A 17,808-nucleotide genomic window follows, 5' to 3' on the forward strand; every position below is an offset into this window, starting at 1 on the left:
TCACTTGGCGTCCGTCGTCCGTCGTCGTCGTCTTTAGCTTTTTACAAAAATCTTCTCTTCTGAAACCAATGGGCCAAATTTAACCAAACTTGGCCACAATCATCATTAGGGTATCTAGTTTAAAAAATGTGTCTGATGACCCCACCAACCAACCAAGATGGCCTCCATGGCTAAAAATAGAACATAGGGGTAAAATGTAGATTTTGGCTTATATCTTTGAAACCAAAGCATTTAGAGTAAATCTGACATGGTTAAAATTGATTATCAGGTCAAGATCTATCTGCCCTGAAATTATCAGACAAATCTGACAACCTGTTGTTGGGTTGCTACCCCTGAATTAGTAATTTTAAGGAAATTTTGCAGTTTTTGGTTATTATCTTGAATATTATTATAGATAGAGATAAACTGTAAACGGCAATAATGTTCAGCAAAGTAAGATCTACAAATGAGTCATCATGACCAAAATTGTCAGTCGACCCCTTTAGGAGTTATTGCCCTTTATAGTCAATTTTAACAATTTTTAGCTCACCTGGCCCAAAGGGCCAAGTGAGCTTTTCTCATCACTTGGCGTCCGTCGTCTGTCGTCCGTAAACTTTTACAAAAATCTTCTCCTCTGAAACTACTGGGCCAAATTTAACCAAACTTGGCCAATATCATCATTAGGGTATCAAGTTAAAAAAATGTGTCCGGTGACCCGGCCAACTAACCAAGATGGCCGCCATGGCTAAAATTAGAACATAGGGATAAAATGTAGATTTTGGCTTATATCTCTGAAACCAAAGCATTGAGAGCAAATCTGACAAAGGGTAAAAATGTTTATTAGCTCAAGATCTATCTGCCCTGAAATTTTCAGATGAATCGGACAACCCGTTGTTAGGTTGCTGCCCCTGAATTAGTAATTTTAAGGAAATTTTGCCTTATTTGGTTATTATCTTGAATATTATTATAGATAGAGATAAACTGTAAACAGCAATAATGTTCAGCAAAGTAGGTTCTACAAATAAGTCAACATGACCAAAATGGTCAGTTGACCCCTTAAGGAGTTATTGCTCTTTTATAGTCAATTTTTAACAATTTTTCGTAAATTTTTGTTATCTTTTACAAAAATCTTCTCCTCTGAAACTACTAAGATGAATTTAACTAAAGTTGTAAACAATCATCATTAGGGTATGTAGTTTAAAAAGTGTGTTTGATGACCCCGCCCTCAAACCAAGATGGCCGACATGGCTAATAATAGTACATAGGGTAAAATGCAGTTTTTGGCTCATATATCTAAACCCAAAGCATTTCTAGCAAATCTTTCAAAAACAAAATTGTTCATTAGGTCAAGATCTATCTGCCCTTAAATTTTCAGACCATTCAGGCAACCCGTTGTTGGGTTGCTGCCCCTGAATTGGTAATTTTTAGAAATTTTTTCAGCTTTTGGTTATTATCTTGAATATTATTATAGATAGAGATAAACTGTAAAGAGCAATAATGTACAGCAAAGTAAGACCTACAAATAAGTCACATGACCAAAATGGTCAATTGACCCCTTAAGGAGTTATTGCCCTTTATAATACATTTTTAACAATTTTCATAAATTTTGTAAATTTTTACAAAATAATTTCCACTGAAACTACAGGGCCAAGTTCATTATAGATAGAGATAATTGTAAGCATCAAGAATGTTCAGTAAAGTAAGATCTACAAACACATCACCATCACCAAAACACAATTTTGTCATGAATCCACCTGTGTCCTTTGTTTAATATGCACATAGACCAAGGTGAGCGACACAGGCTCTTTAGAGCCTCTAGTTCTTAAATTTTGTAATCTTTTACAAAAATCTTCTTCTCTGAAACTACTGAGACAAATTTAACCATACTTGGCCATAATCATTATTAGGGTATATAGTTTAAAATATTTGTCCGATGACCCCGCCTTCCTACCATCATGGCTGACTTGGTTAAAAATAGAACATAGGGGTAAAATGCAGTTTTTGGTTTATATCTCTGAAACTAAAGCATTTAGAGCAAATCTGAAGTGTGGCAAAAATGTTCATCAGATTTAGATTTATCTGCCCTGAAATTTTCAGACGAATCCGACAACCCGTTGTTGGGTTGCTGCCCCTGAGTTAGTAATTTTACAGAAATTTTGCAGTTTTTTGTTATTATCTTAGATATCATTATAATATCTAATATCTAATACTATTAATTATGATTTTAACCTTATTTTACATGATTTCCAAAGCATCAGTACAGGTGAGCGACACAGGCTCTTGAGAGCCTCTAGTTTTAAATTCCATGATATACATTTTATATAAAAAGCTGTGAACAGTGATGTGACTAATCCTACAAGTAATACTGTGTAATGGGTAAATATTAAGTGTTTGTTCGGAGATTTGTCCTGCATGATATGGGGACTTTTTGGGGTCCAGGGGCAGATCGAAGAATTTTGAAAGGGGGCGCAATTCCCTAAAACAGAAGAAATTTAGCAAAGTGTTGTGAGGCAAAAAAATTTTTGACGATTTAATGCTAAAAAATCATATATTTCCAATGAAAAGGGGGCCTATGCTCTTTACACCCCACCTCCCCCCTTTAAATTACCCATAGGATTGGTCAACTGCATCATACTTTAGCATTTCCTGTCATTGTTTGAAACAAAGAATACTTTGAAACTGATGAATTACTAGTTGTCTCTCATAAATATATAGTTTTCAGTGAACTGTATATGACAATAATCTACAAGGGGCCTCAGTGGCATGGTGTTCTAAGTTGTCAAACTACTCACTGTATCACTAGCCTGTCTCCAAACTTAATTGACTAGGATCACCAGTTTTTGTCGAGCCTGCGACTTTTGTCGCAGAAAGCTCGACATAGGGATAGTGATCAGGCGGTGGCAGCGGCTACGGCGGCGGCGGCGTTAGCTAACTTCTTTAAAGCTTTATATTTTAGAAGGTGGAAGATCTGGATGCCTCATGTTACGAAGTTTCTGTCAGTCACATGTCCAATGTCCTTGACCTCATCTTCATGGTTCAGTGACTACTTGAAAAAACAGTTAAGATTTTTTGTAATGTTAAATTCTCTCTTATTATAAGTAATAGGATAACTATATTTGGTATGTGCGTACCTTGCAAGGTCCTCATGCCCATTAGACAGTTTTCACTTGACCTCGACCTCTTTTCATGGATCAGTGAACAAGGTTAAGTTTTGGTGGTCAAGTCCATATCTCAGATACTATAAGCAATAGGTCTAGTATATTCGGTGTATGGAAGGACTGTAAGGTGTACATGTCCAACTGGCAGGTGTCATCTGACCTTGACCTCATTTTCATGGTTCAGTGGTTATAGTTAAGTTTTTGTGTTTTGGTATGTTTTTCTTATACTGTATGCAATAGGTCTACTGTATTTGGTGTATGGAATGATTGTAAGGTGTACATGTCTAGCTGGCAGGTGTCATCTGACCTTGACCTCATTTTCATGGTTCAGTGGTCAAAGTTAAGTTTTTGAGTTTTGGTCTTTTTATCTTATACTATATGCGTTAGTTCAACGATATTTGGTGTATGGAAATATTTTATGATCTATATGTCAGTCTGGCATGTTTTATTTGACCTTGACCTCATTTTCAAGGTTCATTGCTCAGTGTTAAGTTTTTGTGTTTTGGTCTGTTTTTCTTAAACTATAAGCAATAGGTCAACTATATTTGTTGTATGGAAGAATTGTTAGCTGTACATGCCTGCCTAGCATGGTTCATCTGACCTTGACCTCATTTTCATGGTTCATTGGTCAATGTTTAGTTTACTTGGTTAATGTTAAGTTTATGTGACAGTTGTAATAAAGCTTTATATTAAGGACTATCAACATAATATCAATGATTAGTAAAGAAGGCGAGACATTTCAGCGTGTACACTCTTGTCCTATCGCAGGTTGAGGTTCTCATCTGGGTACCCCACCTTCCTCCACCAATAAAAAATTACCACCACCAAATAGCACAATAGTGCTGAAAGTGGTGTTAAATATTGATCAATCAATCAACAATAGTCTACCATTGAAAATGCAAAGCTGGTGTATTTTTTCAGGCTTTGCCAAGTGACGACAAATTACCATGCGTTAATGCTATGAACAGACATTCGATAATAAATGGAAGAATTAATAAATTTTTCATATTCTCCTAAGAATCACCTTTTGTTAGATATTGAATTTACATAAATTTTAATGCCATTATCATACTGTAGAATTATAAGTTATTTACATTTGTACTCTACTTATATAAAACATGGAATAAAATGGTCTTTTCCTTTTGCTACACATTATTCAGAACATATTCATAATAAGGTCAGTTTCATGTATGTTCGTTGAAAAGAGCTTGGAGAAAGGGATTATTTTACAGTATTTTCATACAATATTGGTTTCTTATCTTCATTCTTGTTTCATACCATCTACTTAAGAGTAGAATATGTTAGAACAAACAAAAATTTTTTATGTATATTATTAAAGTATATAACATAATTACATTGAATGGACTTACCTTTAAATCTGTCTTTCTCCTATCAAGGTTTTTGGTGTATTGATATTGTGACAGGAGTATTGCCTATTTTTAACTATATTTATGTTCAGTGAGGAGTTGTGAAATTAAAATATAAACTTTACAAAAGATTTGTTAGTTTTACAATAATTTGTTCATGTTGAACAGTTGCGGATCCAGAACTTTTCATAAGGGGGGCCCACTGACTGACCTAAAGTGGGCTCCAGTCATGCTTCAGTGATTCTCTATATAATCAACCAAATTTTTCACACAAAAGGGGGGGGGGGGGCAGGCCCCCCAGGGCTCCCCCCCCCTGGATCCGCCTATGTTGAACTAATTAAGGTCCTTATAATCATGCCATAGTGCATATGAACAATTGATAATACTGATTTATAATTAAAATGACTTGTTAACATTATCCCATAATAGCCTCATGGTTGTGTTAACCAGGTCTATGAATAGATTTTAAATGGGTTTAAATGGTTTGGTCATAATAGAAATGGCATCCATAAAAACGCTAAGTGCGGGTCAGGTGGAGTTGGTTTTTTGATTAAAGATTATTTAACTGAAATTTTTGATATTGGTATTTTAGACCAATCTTTTGAGAGTATTTTATGGGTGTATCTGCATCACAGGTTGTCAAATTTTAGATTTAATATATGTGTTTGCTATCTACCACCTGATCACTCTACTAGGCAAGTAGATAAGGAACTATTTTTCGACACATTACTTTCACAAGTTTATGAATTCCAAAATGATGGTTTATTTTATATTTGTGGAGACTTTAATAGTAGATGTGGCGATGAGTATGATTACATTCCTGGAGTAGAATGTATAAATATGAGAAGTGTTATAGATTTTACACGTAATAGTTACTGTACTACATTTATTGATTTTTTAACAAGTAGCAATTGTTGTATGTTGAACGGTAGAGTTGGTACAAACAATGATTTTACATGTGTTTCATCATAGGGTCAATCGGTTGTTGATTATTGTGTTACAAGCTATGAAAATCTTCATTTTTTTCAAGACTTTGAAGTTGTTAGAGCTTCGGACTTAATTATAAAGTCCAAGCTTTTTATGACTGGGTTGGATGCGAGATCTATACCCGACCACTCTTTGTTGTATTGTGAGTTGAACATCAGTGCCTCATTACTGTCGTGTCTTACATCAGGAAATCGTAATCCTGAATTTATTAAGTTTGATGTCAAAAACATCCCTTCAAATTTTTGTCACGGCGATGAGATACATTTACGACTCATAGAAATTATCAATTGTCTTGAAACAAATGAAGTATCCCAATGTAACATTGATCAAGTTTATAATGATTTCTGTGCTATTGTCAGCGAAGAAATGAATCAGAAATTTCATTCAAAAGTTATTGTCATGTCAGATAGTACTTATTGTAGTAAGAGAAATAGAATTAAAAAACCTTGTTGGAATGATAATTTAAGTGTATTTTTTAATGATATGTGTTGTGCAGAAAAGTTATGGAAAAGAGGCAAATTGTCTCGTGTGTCTTGTGTTGAGCTAAAGTCCAGTTTTGTGTCAAAACGAAGGGTTTTCGATCAGGAGGTTCAAAAAGCAAAACGTAAGTACTGGTACACATTGCAGCAAGAACTATTGATGGAATCAAAAACTGATCAACAAACGTTTTGGAAGAAGATAGGTAAGATAGGAATTGCTTCTGAACGCAAAACTCTAATACCAATGGAAGTTGTAGACGCAAATGGTAATGTATCTTCAAATATTGATGATGTTTTGTTCAAGTGGAAATCGGACTATGCCGGTCTACTTAATCAAACAGGTAACCAGGTAACTACGGATAGGAATATTCAAGTCGATCATAGCCCTACCGTTTTGACAGAAAGCGACTTTCTTTTAACAGAAGAAATTTCATTTGAAGAGGTTTTTAATGCAGTATATAAAAGCAAAAGAGGCAAAGCCTCAGGTGTAGATAATATTCCAGCTGATGTTTTATGTAACCAGAATTGTATTATATTTTTACATAGATTGTTTAATTGGTGTTTTAAAACTGGTAAAGTCCCAGAGATGTGGAATAATATAATTATTAATCCGATACCCAAAAATAACATGTCAGATAAAAGAGACCCCTTAAATTATAGGGGTATTGCTTTAGCCCCAGATTCATATAAATTATAATGTAACATATTAAACATGAGGCTGTCTCAATGGGTTGAAGGTAATAAGTCCCTAGTTGATGATCAAAATGGGTTTTGGAAGGGAAGGAGTACCATAGATCAAATATCTTCACTTACTAGTTTAGTAGATGTTCGTAAAAAACTACAAAAATCAACCTTTTGTGCATTTATTGATTTTAAGAAGGCGTATGATACGATTAATAGGACATTGTTATGGGAAAAACTCACATCTCTGGGGGTTGATGTAAAAATGTGTATGGCTATTAAGTCCCTTTATAATGGGGTCAGGTGCTCGATCAGAGTCAATAGTTTCAACACAGATTGGTTTACTGTAAACTGTGGTTTGAAACAAGGTTGTCCACTTTCTCCTTTATTATTTAACATTTTCATAAATGAATTAGCTATGTACTTAAAATCTTTTGATTTTGGTGTTGACATTGGGGGAGAAAAAGTATGTATTTTGTTGTATGCTGATGACATTGTACTGTTAGCAAATACTGAAAATGAGTTACAAAACGTCTTAGATGAGTTATATCATTGGTGTACTGACAATAAAATGACTATTAATTCATGTAAGAGTAATGTTGTCCATTTCAGACCGACCTCATTTGAACGATCAAGTCACGTCTTTAAGTGTGGGGATATGAATATTGCTACTAGCAGTAAATATGCTTATCTGGGCCTTGTTTTAAATGAATTTCTTGACTTTAGTATTACTGCAAAAGCAGTTGCTAGGTCGGCAAACAGAGCTTTAGGTCTGGTCATAGCTAAGTGTAAAGCTATTGGTGGCATTTCATATGACGTCTATAAAAAACTATTTGATTCACTTGTAAGTCCTATTGTTGAATATGGTGCCGCGATTTGGGGCTGCAAGAAATTTTCATTTATTAATGCTATTCAGATGAGAGCTTGTAGGTTCTTCCTTGGTGTTGGTAAATATACACCAAATCCAGCTATTATGGGAGACATGGGGTGGGTTCCAATTTACCATACACAATGGAAAGTAATTGCAAGACACTGGCATAGATTAGTAAATATGGAGCCAGATCGTATTAACAGGAAAATATTTATATGGGCAGATGAGGTCAGCCTGAAACATAAAATTGTAAAAAATTGGAATTTCATGGTTAAAAAACAGTTCACGGAACTTGAATTGGTTGACTTTTGTAATACAAACACTAATATTAATAAAAATATGTTTGTTGATACAGTCATGTCAAGAATGTTTGATAATTTTATTGATGAATGGAAAAGCATTGTTAATTCATCCTCTTCCAGACGGGGAAATGGGAGTAACAAGTTGAGAACATATACTATTTTTAAGCAGGATTATGTTGTTGAAAACTACTGCAAACTGTTGATGCCTTTTCGTGAAAGAAGCGCCTTTGCAAAATTTAGATGTGGGGTGGCTCCTATTAGGCTGGAAACTGGAAGGTATGAACATTTGCCGCTGGAAGAGAGATGTTGTTTTAATTGTTTTAATATTGTTGAAGATGAATATCATGTTATTTTATATTGTCCTGTTTATAATGATCTTAGACAAGTTCTTTTTACTGAATCTCTTAAAATTGATGAGCATTTTAATAGTTTTACAGATTGTCAGAAAATGGTGTTTTTATTTTCGAATCAAGATATTATAAGACTATGTGCCAAAACCTGTAATTTTATTCTGAAAAGACGCCGAGAAGATTTATATTGTAAATAATAATTGAATAATTATGTTGTATAATTTTACCATTCATGTTTAATATTTATTATGTACATACATATTGTTTTAGTTGATTATCATCTCATAAATCTGTACAGATTGGCTTATGTATACAAAATGTATCTTTTATAAATGTATTGTGTAATTTTATGCATAAGGTGAGACGTAAATAAAATATTGAATTGAATTGAATTGAATTGAATTTTAAAAACTAACAATTATTTCTAATTGTTTACCTTGATTTTACGTTAACCAGAAAATGCCTAATATAAAATGTACCTTCTTCTGTTTTGACAAATTTAGCTTTTAAGCATATACATTGATTAAAGCTAACAACCATCATTGATTAATATACATCAAATAAAATAGATTTTCTATTCTTAAAAAAGAAACAACAGAAAATTTATTAGTTCAGTTGATGCAGAGTGTTGTTAATATCACACTTTTGGAAATCTAGACATCTTTCATTAATATGATAGATATGAATAAAAAATATGTGAGGTAAAAACATGAATGAGATGGAAAATTTAAGCAACACAACACAATAGACCAAATAAACTTTCTTCAATGATGGATAAGCATCAAGCTGTGATGATCTGAACCTAAACAATTCCTGTATTCATTAAATTCAAAACTTGGTAAGGGAAACAAACATGTTGAAATTATTGACAACTTCAGATTTAGTCAATAACTTTATCAGTACAATGTAATGGGGTGTTCAAGATATGTATAGAAATAAATGAAAGCAAGCAAAGTTTTCATTTTTCAGTAGATTCACTCAATCATGTAATCCATCCATAAGATGATTGTAACAGTGCACAAATCAACTTCTGAACCATGACTGATAGAGAGCAGCAATTCCAGTAAATTCAGGTCTTATTTGACTAAATTTGATGAAGACTTGTGATTTTGGATCCTTTGCAGTTTTCCATTTGTGTTTTTTTTTTCTTTTAAATAATAATAATTATTGTCTAATAAAATTTAAATAAATTCATAGTTTTACCACAAATTTAGCACAAGAAAAACTAGGTGAAAATGTGTTAAAGAAGTATCACCATGTTCTTTCAAACTGGTAAAGGTGAGAAAATCAGTTGCTACTTCTTATCCCTTATTCATTTACCTTTGAACTCAAAAGATACGAATTGATAGTTGTTCTCTTTCTTAAAATCTTTCAAACAATATAAACATTGTTTACAATATGACTGGTAGTAAGATAGAACATAACCTGTTTTGCAGAGTTATTACCACACTTTCCACAAATGAGTGAAGAGAGAAATATGTTAAATATAAACCTATGGACAGACACTACTGTCCCAGATAATACCAGAGTCCTCAAAGGTATCTCTGTATGTTTATTTGTTTTCTTTTATTTGTTTTGTTGAATTCATTATCAGTTAAAAGTTCTTAAAAAGAAATGTTCTTTTTCAGATCAGAAGGACATTGACGAAAATTATCTTAAAAATGCATTGTGCAAAATTTCAGGGGAAAATGTTTGGAAGGAGGAACTTTATTTGACAGATTTCAAATACTTAATATTTCATAAGAAAATATTAGTACAGGCTATTTGTTTACATAGCAACTTATTTCAATCCAGAAAACATAATGTGTCATGGAAATATTAAAAGTCTTATTTAGAATTCCACTGAATCCCATTACAAAAACCATGATATTTTTATTCATCTACTCATATGTATCCGTACAAAAGAAGTTCATGATTTTTTTATAATTTAGTTCCAGGCATCATGGGAGTAAACCTTGGTAAAAACAAAACCTCATCTTATCCTGTGGAGGATTATGTACAAGGTGTTAAAAAGTTTGGTAAAGTTGCTGATTACCTCGTCATAAACATATCTAGTCCTAATACTCCAGGGTTACGAGCTATGCAAGGGAAAGATATGCTGGATACACTGTTAGAAAAAGTAAGTATTAATAACATTGTTAAATAGAATTTTACACCTCAGTTTATATCCATGAACATATATTTCTTTATGGAATTTTGCCAATTTATACATTTATGTTGACATGCAATCATACATTGAAATATTAAATAGAAGATTAATGCTATGTTTCATGTCTCCCTTCACCCTACCGAATGGCTTACATTTTGTCTATGTTTGCATTGAAATTGAAATTTTTTTCTTCAAAGTTTTAATGATTATACATGTATTAGGATTGAAAGACCATTTTGAAAATTGAAATTGAATTCATGGGTTTCCCCTTTAAATCTAAAATCCTCCCCGATTGTATTTGATGATTCCAAATTTTGTCTAAAGAAAAAAATCTATAGAATTAGATTAACTTGTAAACAAAGTTTAAGTCCCTCAAACAGTTGTAGCAAGCTATGTCATCTCAATTTTATTTACAATTTTTTGTTGTTTTTTATTTTAAGGTATTATCAGAGAGAGATCATATACGAGGTAGAAAGCCACCATTGTTAGTAAAAATAGCTCCAGATTTAACAGATCAAGATAAAATAGATATTGCTGAAGTTATTTTAAATAGAAAGGTAAAGCTTATTCTGTGCAATTACAGTAACACAATGTTAATATTTAGAACAGTAGAATACATTAGTTCTCATAAGTACAGTGGTCACACTGAAGTGTTGTGTTGTCCCTTTACAGCTTGACAGTCTATCTGCAAAAATCCTGTGACTCAACCACAGTCAACAATAAATATATAATTGGCAATACACTGTAAAATCAGATTTGTAAAGACATTTTTTTAAGATTTTATTTCTTTTTTAATATTTAACTACAAGAATGACAATGCTTTTATCATACCTCTTTTTGATATTTTACAAAAATTACAAGATTGCTACGCCTGAGAAAAATTGCTTCCTAATTGTGTACTGTAATTGAGTCAAGAAAAACGGCTAAAACAGAGCTTAAAATCATTTACTACCTCCATTTGCAGTTTTGAGAATTTAGTGATTCTTGTGAAAATTTTGGTAATGTCAGGGATTCTGGAATCGCCTTTGTTTTCCATGGTATCATGATCACCTAAAGTTGGGAGGTAGTGGGTTCAATCCTAAGTCAGGTCATTCAAATATTTTGAAATGAGTAATAGCTGCTTCTCTGCTAAGAACATAGCATTAAGAAGTAAGAGTAAAACGACTGATTGGCTGGGAGTCAGAATAGTGTATCCAGGAAGAAGACATGTCTTTCTGCGGTACCTTGAGAATTCACATGTTTAAAATAAGGCTCAGAGTGTCAGTCTAATACAAAGCAGGGTTTATACTTATATCACATAAACATGTAATTGTCCTGAATATCAATTTAATTTGATGATGATGGATGGCTGTTTGATGTCAAAACCAGTAAATTAAACTCATTCAGGATTAGAACATGCTAAAGAGATGTGAATATTTATCCCTGCTATGTACTTGACGAACATGTTGAGTCAGATTTTCAACGTGCTTGTCCGCAGTCTGCAGGAACACATGTCACCATGACCAGACACATTATTCTGACTTGTCTTTGCCTTACACTTTAATGCCTTGTGCTTAGTGGAGAAGCAGCAAATACTAGTTGTAAAGTTTTTTGTTTGAACAGTCGGGTTTGAACTCTCAACCTCCAGCACTTGAGGCAAGCATGCTACAAGGATACCTTTGAGGTGTCATTTAATTTTACATTGAACGTTAAACATTCATCCATCAACATCATCATTGGTAAGGGGGAATACAAAAAGGAAATTAGGGTAGATTAACTGTATACCGCCATCTTGGATTGTAAAATAGTAGTTCTCAAGAGGTCTAGTTCTTTGCTTAAATCTACAAATTTTGAGTCAAATTGGCAATTAATGGGTTAGACTTTTATTGGAATGAAGAAAAATAAGTGATTTATTGAATTTTCTAACTGGTTTATCAGATACAAAATGTTTGTGTTTGTTCGAATCAAATTGTCAACTTAGCCATTTAAGGGGAGATAACTCAAAGTGTAAAATTTTTGTGAAGGAATGATAGAGAAATTCTCAAATTTTAGGTAGCACTCCAGAGTTAGAAAATAAAATTAAAATAGAACCACAAAATGTTAAATTATCTTCTTTTTATGGCTTTCTAATACATTAAGCCAACTGTTTGTGTCATACATGTGCATATGCATGTAATCAGCATCTTCCAGAGATTTGATTTTCAAAAGTTAAAATGGTGAAATAATTTTTTTTTTTGTGCATACATTGCAAAATCTGCATTTATTTACCATAAAATATTGTAAAAAGGGGGATGAAAATGTCACAAAAATTTGGTTCAAACTAGAATTTCAATCCCTTTGAGTGATACATTTTCTGAAACTATTGCATAATCTACCAAATAAATATTAGGTGTCTTTTGCCTCATTTTTTCGTAAAATATAATCACAAAGTTCGTGGGACAAAGTTGGAAAAAACATTACAATAATTTTTGGACCAATGTCTGGTATGGATATGAAAATACAGACTGTCATACAGAAAACAGCCCATAGTACATACATTACACAATCTTGATGTTCCTATTAACCCACTATGAAGGCTAAATTAATCTTCAGCTATCCAAAAATGAATTTTATTGTGCACTAGCTTTCATTTTTGAAAAATCCACAGGGGTCAAAATGTGAAACTATACACCTAACTGTGGAGTACTACCTTGCATGTAGCAAGAAAACAAGGTCGGTGACACCATTTTTTCTTTCTATTTTCTTAAAGCATATTTTAAAACCTATCTTCTCATATTTTGTTTCAAAATTTTATCTCATAGATTTCTTTTTATTCACAAAAAAGTTTTTTTCATGAACAATCTATGCAAATTTGGGCAATTTTGCAAGACTTGTAGCTTGAAAAATAGCACAGTGACCCCTACATACTATTTATTATATTTTTGAAAAAAGCATGGAAAAATCTACATTCTGGCAGAGTATAAGAAAAATTCTATCTGAGGAAATATATACCGGTACCAATAAATCACCTTAAACAGTATTACCTCAATAATTCAAACATTTGAATTAAAATGGTCTGTCAGTCCTTCCAATGAATGGTTGTTGCAATGTTCTCAGTAACTCAATATCAAAGGTTTTTTTCAATTCAGTATTTATCTTAATGTGAGCCTGTTTCACTCTGTGATAGTCTCTACATCATTTTCTACAGCTAAGAATTATAGCCTCTTGAAATTTGGATTCAAGCTTCATATACTGTGTGATATGTTTTCACATCCATAGCTTGACAAGTTCCTGTCTGTTAAATACTCCTATTTTCTTTCACATAATGGCCATCAGTAAAACTGTCATCAAATTTATCAGGACAGCTATGAATGAAAGCCTCTAGAAATTTTGAAACCAAAGTACTGTTGTTTTTGGTGTTTTTTTTTACCATAAATGTTATATTGTTTTGTTCTTTTTCTTTTTTGAAGGGAGGGATTGAACAATAAAGTCAAGTTATATTTTTTATGACATTAATGTAAATAATCTTTCATTGCTTTAACAAATAAATTCCATTGTGTACTTTGTGTACCATCATACATTACTATGGAATTGTCATACTTTTTAATACTCACCTCAGTGTGTTTCTATCTTATAGTTTATCCTTTATCATTATATTGAGTGGTGAGAAATGTTGTGGTTATCTTCCTTATTACAAAAAGGTTGTGTTTTAAAGCATAGTAAGGTGAATTGACTTAGCAGACATAACATGTACCGGGTACATATTTTGTATGAAGTTATAATTTCTACTCTATCAGTATGTATCTTTTAGATAACTGTTTTTGCTTGCCAGTGCTGCTTAGAACTTTACCTATTTTGGGGACAGCTTAATAATTTTACCCCATCTCTTCTACTGTTTTTTTATTTTAAATTTCTAACATGATGAAATTTTAATAATGTGGCTAGTTCAGAAACTTATCATAAATGTGTAATAGACTATCCTGGTTGTGGATCATTTCATCCAATATTGGTCTACTTACAAACTGCTATGAAAGTTTTAAGTTTAAACATTCCATTGTAATACACTCTTGTGATACTTACAGGAATCTCTTGGTGGACTAATTATTAGTAACACTACAGTGAGTAGACCAGACTCATTAAAAAGTCCTCATAAAGATGAAGTTGGAGGCCTTAGTGGAGGACCATTAAAAGATCTTTCTACTAAAACCATATCTGATATGTACAAGTTAACTGAAGGTGAGTTACTCTGCTATTTCAAACAGTTACATATACTTGTTCCAAATAATAGTATGTATAGAATAAAAACAAAGCTTCTTAGCTTCCTTAGTTTGATGGGTCCAAAGTGCTTTTATAGATTTACGTAAATATTCCAAATGCACAATATAAAAAATTTGAAAGTCAGGGATGTATATATACTTGAGGAGTTTTAAGACCAAAACCCAAAGTGATCTAAAGAAAAGAATGAAAACTAACTAATGTCAACCTTAGCTGAGGGAGTTGGAACCTTAGTCATAGAAAAATTCTAAATTAGTCATGTGTTTTGAAGTAAGTATTGGTTGTTCAGATAAAACAAATCAACTTTATGACTATAAAGGGGTCAACGTCGGATGAGGCGAAGGACAGAAACTCGGGGCCCTGATTGACAGTGCAATCAAACAGTATCAAATTCAAACAGAATTACACGTTATCTATTTGAAGGATATATAATTTATATAATTATTTCATACTTTATATTTCAGGAAAAGTACCCATTATAGGAGTAGGTGGGATTAGTTCAGGTGAAGATGCTTATGATAAAATCAAAGAAGGTGCTTCATTAGTTCAATTATATACAGCTTTAATTTACCAGGGTCCACCTGTTATAGGGAAAATTAATAGGGAATTATCAGAATTATTAATGTAAGTATTGTTGAATTTCTTAAAAGTATTTCAGCAGGAGAGACTTAGTTTGAATAAGAGATGTGACCATTCTGCTGGTGAATGCTTATATTTTAGCTAGTGAAAACAGTCTAAGTAAACTACAATGATATTTAGAAATATTACTTTCATCTTCATTCTAAGTTCTTGAATTATAAAATTCTCTACCAACGGATAGCGTCAGCTTTAAATGTAAGTCACTTAACATTCCCTGTACAACTTACAATGAGGACTTTGAGATAATCCAAACAGCCATGTTTTGAAATTTTTAAAAATGGTAAGAATCTGTTTTATTTTATCTTACCAAAGAGTACATTCATTTGCTATAGAATAGTTTGAAAATCAATTTAACAGAAACTTCTAAAGATAAACCATTTACAAAAATAAAAATTGTGTACAAAACACTGAAATGTAATCAAAGACAACAAATGAAATGTAATCAAAGACGACCAATGAAATGTAATAAAAAACAACCAATATTGAGTTTCCTGAGTGACAGGCACATTAAAAACATGTATTACTTTGAACTTTACATTAAATGTAATGCGATTTATGTTTATTGTTAAATATGCACTGTCAAAATTACACATAATTAAAAGTAATTTTGTCTGTTTGTACATGATAACTATACATGATATAATTGGTAATTACATCTGACCATTTGAACAAGTGTCCTCTCATCAGCATAATCATAATAATTATTTTTTTATCTTTACAGAAAGGACGGTTATAGAAGCATTACAGAGGCAGTTGGAGCCAATCATAAAACAAAATCATGACAAAGAAAAGACTTAGGTGCAGTTTATAGAATTAAGATTAATATATGCTGGACAATAATGACAACATAAAGGTCAACTCCATGGTCAGTCTCTCTTTATTATGACTTATGTCTGATATAACTTTGCTGCTTGATTGTAACAAGAAATGAAGTTTATAAGATTGTTTCTATGCTAAGTGTGTCATGATTAACATATTAGATGGTTTTGAAAGAAGATCCCCAAATAAGCTTGTAATTTGGAATTCAATAATTCATTAGCTTTAATGAGATTTTTAAGGATTTGGAATTCTTATTTTTTATTCCTTGAATTACTATTTAAAACTATATATTAAGCAGGTATAAAAATAATTCAACATGCTTTCTATAAAGCATCTGTATAATCTGTGGGATAACTCCTTCTTTCAATGTCTTATAAATCTCGAGTATTTGGTTGAAATAATGATATAGTTAAATGCATGTCAGAGTATAATTTGGTCATTATAGAATGAGGAAACATTATTTTGTCTTCTTCAAAAATTCTTTTGACAGCCAAGAAAAAAATGTTTTTGAACATTTTATGACAAACCAATAGACACCTGGGGATTATTTTCACAATTCTATTTTTTGATTTTAATTTTGAATTGGAATTTGACCCGAGAATATAGTATCTTTTAGTTTTGTCACCAGCTTTTTTAAAAGATTTGGATATAAAAGGGGAGGGGGTAAAAATAACAGATAAAATATTGCCATCCCTGTTTCTACGAACTTTGGTTTTAGGCTTTTTCAGTAGGGAAATAATTTGTCTTGCCAGTATTTGTGACTATCATTGTATGCAATGAAGCTTCATTTGTTTACAAATGTTATTATTTGAGCTTAAGACTAGTCTTGTGTAAAAAGGTTTTTCAGTGCAGCGGTTTATTATGATTCATTCTGTGAATGAAAAATAATATACAAATAAATAAACATATGTTACCATGTGTATACATATTTATATTGATCAATAACCATGTACTGTTACAATATCAAAATCAAATATACTTATCAATAAATAAATTACTGATAATTTTGTTTGTGAAACATTTTTCCTCGTATGGTAACATTTTATGTTGTGAAAATGTATAACAATACAGAACTCCAAGGTAAATTCAAAAAGAGGAAGTCAATAAAACTGACAAAATAGACTATCAACTAACGGAACCAATGGAAATGGAAAACAACTGTCATATTCCCGACTTGGTACAGTTATTTTCCAAAGAAAATTGTGGGTTAAAGATTAACCGTTAAATCTGGTTTTATAGCTAGCTAAACCTTCCTCTTGTGAGTTTCTGTTTTACCTTGAAGCAGGTTCTTGTGTATAGTTTATTCAAATGTATTTCTTTTTCATTTCTGTACCTATATTGGACTAAAAAGTGTTCCAATTATACATTCCTCTTATAGAATATTGTAGTCACCTATTTATACAACCGCTAAAAAATTTTCGTTCGTATATTGGTATGACGTTGGCGTCGTTGTCGTCCGAAGACAAATTAGTTTTCGCACAATAACTTTAGTTTAAGTTAATGGATCTCTATAAAATTTTACCATAAGGTTCAATACCACAAAAGGAAGGTTGGGATTGATTTTGGGGGTTATGGTACCAACAGTTAAGGAATTAGGGGCCAAAAAGGGGCCAAAAATAAGCATTTTTGTAACTTCCAGACAATAACTTGTGTGTTAGTGTATGGATCTCTCTGACATTGTACCTCAAAGTTCCATATCACAAAGGGAATGCTGGGATTGATTTTGGGGGTAATTGCCTCAAAATTTTAGGAATAAGGGGCCAAAAAAGGGGCAAAAAACAAGCATTTTTCTAG

At 32.1% G+C, this 17,808-nt stretch overlaps 1 protein-coding gene across 2 annotated transcripts in view; it reads left to right on the top strand.

The window, feature by feature from the left end:
• The window catches only part of LOC127700428 (dihydroorotate dehydrogenase (quinone), mitochondrial-like), a 31,623-nt gene extending 14,600 nt beyond the window's left edge, over positions 1-17,023 (top strand). Inside the window, exons 5-10 of one of the 2 annotated variants that reach the window (XM_052203886.1) lie at positions 9,611-9,712; positions 10,106-10,293; positions 10,764-10,880; positions 14,364-14,517; positions 15,021-15,180; positions 15,917-17,023. In XM_052203886.1, the coding sequence (XP_052059846.1) occupies positions 9,611-9,712; positions 10,106-10,293; positions 10,764-10,880; positions 14,364-14,517; positions 15,021-15,180; positions 15,917-15,977 (782 nt within the window). In that variant the 3' untranslated portion in view covers positions 15,978-17,023. The remainder of the gene's footprint in view (positions 1-9,610; positions 9,713-10,105; positions 10,294-10,763; positions 10,881-14,363; positions 14,518-15,020; positions 15,181-15,916) is intronic. The other variant, XM_052203887.1, reaches the window with a different exon arrangement.
• The last annotated feature ends 785 nt before the right edge of the window (positions 17,024-17,808 follow it).

The sequence above is a fragment of the Mytilus californianus genome, unplaced genomic scaffold (assembly GCF_021869535.1).
Source record: "Mytilus californianus isolate M0D057914Y unplaced genomic scaffold, xbMytCali1.0.p SCAF_5, whole genome shotgun sequence".
Lineage (NCBI taxonomy): Eukaryota > Metazoa > Mollusca > Bivalvia > Mytilida > Mytilidae > Mytilus > Mytilus californianus.